The sequence below is a fragment of the Rhincodon typus genome, unplaced genomic scaffold (genome assembly GCF_021869965.1).
Source record: "Rhincodon typus isolate 14 unplaced genomic scaffold, sRhiTyp1.1 hic_rhity00000072, whole genome shotgun sequence".
Taxonomy (NCBI): Eukaryota; Metazoa; Chordata; class Chondrichthyes; order Orectolobiformes; family Rhincodontidae; genus Rhincodon; species Rhincodon typus.
This window is the reverse complement of record NW_025965710.1, coordinates 188,540-192,540: the sequence shown is the minus strand read 5'-3', so window position 1 is coordinate 192,540 and position 4,001 is coordinate 188,540. Positions and strand designations below refer to the sequence as shown.

At 57.1% G+C, this 4,001-nt stretch overlaps 1 protein-coding gene across 1 annotated transcript in view; it reads right to left on the bottom strand.

The window, feature by feature from the left end:
- Positions 1-199: 199 nt before the first annotated feature.
- The window catches only part of LOC125488231, a 19,149-nt gene continuing 15,347 nt past the window's right edge, over positions 200-4,001 (bottom strand). The window contains exons 10-13 of the mRNA XM_048621161.1: positions 3,727-3,828; positions 2,027-2,200; positions 1,048-1,147; positions 200-453 (exon numbers count right to left, since the gene is read on the bottom strand). Coding sequence (XP_048477118.1) covers positions 200-453; positions 1,048-1,147; positions 2,027-2,200; positions 3,727-3,828 — 630 coding nt within the window. The remainder of the gene's footprint in view (positions 454-1,047; positions 1,148-2,026; positions 2,201-3,726; positions 3,829-4,001) is intronic.

The following is a 4,001-nucleotide window of genomic DNA, read 5'->3' as shown; positions in this document are numbered from 1 at the left end:
TATCTCTGTAACCCCCTCCAGCCCCTACACCCCCTCCCTATCTCTGTCACTCCTCCAGCCCCTACACCTCCTCCCTATCTCTGTCAACCCCTCCAAACCTGGCCTCTCGAGCATCCCCCGATTCCCATTACTCCACCATTGGGGGCCGTGCCTCCAGCTGCCTGGGACCCTCCTCCCAAACCTGATCTGTGTCCCCCAGCTATCGTTCGCCTGTCCCTAATATCTCCTGATGTGGCTTGGAGTCAGGTTCTGTCAGATAGACACTGCTGGGAAGTGTTCCAGTAACATGTCCTGTGTGAGAGGCACTTGCTAATTGCCTGTTTTTTTTATACAGAGACGGGAGAGGGACAGGGTGGTGGGTGTGGGGTCTGGGTTCAGGTAGTGGCCAGATCCAGCTCACCTTGCTGTGTTCCTCCCGCTCCTCCGCATGCATCCAGATGGGTTTGTTCTCACCTGTGGATAGGTACAATCACACCAACACCTTCAGCGTCTGACACACAACCTTCAGTCACTGAAACCCACCCATTCACATCCACCAGAAAGCACCTCATCCTCTCCGGGAGCCGTCCTTGCACTGTTTGATGGTGAGGGGGGAGCAATGTAGAGGGAGCTTTACTCTGTATCTAACCCCGTGCTGTCCCTCTCCCTGGGAGTGTTTGATGGGGGGGAACAGTGTAGAGGGAGTTACTCTGTATCTAACCCTGTGCTGTCCCTGTCCCTGGGAGTGTTTGATGGGGGGAACAATGTAGAGGGAGCTTTACTCTGTATCTAACCCCGTGCTGTCCCTGTCCCTGGGAGTGTTTGATGGGGGGGGACGGTGTAGAGGGAGCTTTACTCTGTATCTAACCCCCTTGCTGTCCCTGTCCCTGGGAGTGTTTGATGGGGGGGGACAGTGTAGAGGGAGCTTTACTCTGTATCTAACCCCGTGCTGTCCCTGTCCTTAGATTGATGGGGATGAGGCTGGTGAAGGGAACAGGCTGGTTGCACGATACAGATAACGAATGACCTTTGTACAGTTCTTGGAGCTGATTGGGAACGTATCCTTACCACTAACAGAGCCAAACTCCTTCTCGTGTGCTCTGGTCAGTATCTCTTTGTAGAGAGCTTCAGCCTCTTTATATTTTCCCTGTTTGAGATAACACGATGCCTGGGGAGGGGAAAGAGACAGGCATTTTGTTCAGAGAAACCACAGACATGTTTCTGACAGGGGACTCTGCACCTGACTGTGATCCGAGTTTCACAGCGACTTCACCTTCCCCCCGACCCTCCAGCACCATCCCACCACCCTGTCAGACAGTCTCCTTCACCGAGCTACAGTCGGCTATTCAGCAACAGGGGCATCACAACGGAGCTCCATCCTCTTCCTCTCCACCTCCCTCTAGACCCTGTGCAAAAGTGACCACCACCTGCTATGGAGGGATGGGCAGGGGGAGAAGCAGGAGCTGGATTTGGGGAGAAAGGAGATGGGTAGGAGGATGGTTGGGATGGGGTGGGTAGGGAAACAGAGTCAGGATAGGGAGACGGTGGGGGTTTGGGGGTGGGCAGGAAGACTGGGAAGGGATGAAGATGGGAGGTGGTGGGGGGGGGGGGGGGGGTGGGGGGGGGGGGGATGAAGAGGGGGGGTGGGGGGGGGGGAGCGGAGATGGGGGGAGTGAGATGGAAGAGGGGTGAGGCAGACGGGACGGGAGTAGGGAGGGAAACGGGACAGGACGGGGTGTTTGGGAGGCATACGGGAGGGAATGGGGAGTTGGGGGGAAAGGGAACAGGTGGGGGGAGGGGGAAAAGAGAGAATGGGGTGGGGGGGGGGGGGGGGGGGGGGGGGGGGGGGGGGGGGGGGGGGGGGGGGGCGGGGGGGGGGGGGGGGGGGGGGGGAAGAGAGATGCACCTGCCACACGTAACTCCCTCCCTCCCTCCACAAAGAAATGGGTTTGACTGCCCCACTCATTTTGGCCCATTATCCTGTGTGTAGCTCCTGGAAGCACGCAGTGCCGCCCCTACAGTTGAATAGCAAGGCGCAGTCTCCTACCAGGTTGTTCTTGGTCTTGGCCACGTTGGGATCGTCGGGCCCGAGGCGAGATTCGTAGATCTCCAGGGCGTGGGAGTAATATCGCTCCACCTCATCGTACTTGCCCTGGTTCTGGCACAGTAATGCCAAATTGTTCAGTTGCTTCGCTACATCTGGGTGTAACTTTCCCAAAACCTGCAAAACATCAAATTAAATAAACCTTGCCAGCATATAACCCCACCGCACAGCCCTCCCCACTGACGGACAGACCCCGGGGGCGGGGGGGAATCGGATAACTCCCCACCACCCAAATGAGGCCATTCAACTGGGCGTGGCATCATGCAACTAATCCGCCATGTACAGAGATGGGGTGGGGGTGGTGTTAGAGGTCACGGTCCTATAACCTCCCCCGCCCCCGCCCCCCCCCCCCCCCCAAAACCAGGGTCACATCCCAGGTGGTCTCCTATCACCGGGATCCTGGCTTGGCGTGGCGTGTCAAGGCGAACGGGAGATGGGGAAGGAGACGGGAGACGGGAGACGGGGGGCCAGGCTAGCAGTTCCAGTGCGGCTGCAAGGCCACCCAGACGGTGAGGGTTGACGAGCTGATCACCTGCATGGGGCATCGCAGCCCAGGGCCATCCTAGGATCTTCGATCTGTTTGGTGGGGACCCCAGCATGGTTCAGGCTCGGGAATAGGGGGCTGACAGGGGGTAGGGGGTTGGGGGGGTGGTGGGGGTCAGAGTTGCAGTCCTCCCAACACCCCCACTTCCCCCAGTCCATCCCATTGCATAGTTCAAGGCAAACACTGGACTCAGCAGGAGAAATCAGAGAAACTCAGAGAAATCAGAGTTAACGTTTCAGGTCGAGTGACCCTTCCTCTGGAGTTCTCAACCCAAAACGTTAACTCTTGATTTTTTTTCCTCCACAGATGCTGCCAGACCTGCTGAGCTTTTCCAGCAACTTTGTTTTTGTTTCTGATTTACAGCATCCACAGTTCTTTCGGTTTTTAAAGCATTGGATTCATTTAGCTCAGGCCTGGATTTCCAGCTGGAGCCGTTGTTGTTTTAGCTTGGACTAGGTCAGGCAGCTGAGGCTGGGAATCCTGCAGCGAGTAACTCCCCTCCTGTCTCCCCCCAAAGCCTGTCCCACCATTGACAAGGCACAAGTCAGGAGTGTGATGGAATACTCCCCACTTGCCCCTGGATGGGGGCAGCTCCAACAACACTCAAGAAGCTCAACACCATCCAGGACAAAGCAGCCCCCACTCGATTGGCACCACATTCACAAACATCCCACTCCCTCCCCCCACCGACGCTCAGTCACAGCAGTGTGTACCATCTACAAGATGCACTGCAGAAATTCACCAAAGATCCTCAGGCAGCACCTTCCGAACCCACAACCCACTTCCATCCAGAAGGACAAGGGCAGCAGGTACATGGGAACACCAGCCCCCTGCACATTCCCCTCCGAGCCCCTCACCATCCCGACTTGGGAATATATCCCCGTTCCTTCAGTGTCGCTGGGTCAGAATCCTGGAATTCCCTCCCTAAGGGGCATTGTGGATCAACCCACAGCACATGGACTGCAGCGGTTCAAGAAGGCAGCTCCCCCCCACCTTCTCAAGGGGGCAACTAGGGACAGGGCAATAAATACTGGGCCCAGGCAGCGACACCGTCCCACCCCCAACCCCATGAACAGTAACAGAGTTCGGAGTAGCCCACCTTCTCCCTGATCTCCAAAGCTCTCTTGCAGAGCGGCTCAGCCTCTTTATATTTGCCTCTCTTGCCACACAGCACTGCCAAGTTGTTGAGGGTAGCTGCAACCTGCAGGAAGTCAAATAAAATGGGTCACAACTTGAAAGAGAGAGAGAGGGAGAGGGGTGGGAGACCGGGGGGGGGGGGGGGTAGAGAGACACAGAGACAGACACAGAGCGAGCAAGAGGCAGGGACAGAGTGAGAAAGGCAGAGTGTGAGGGAGAGTGCTTGGGAGAGAGAGC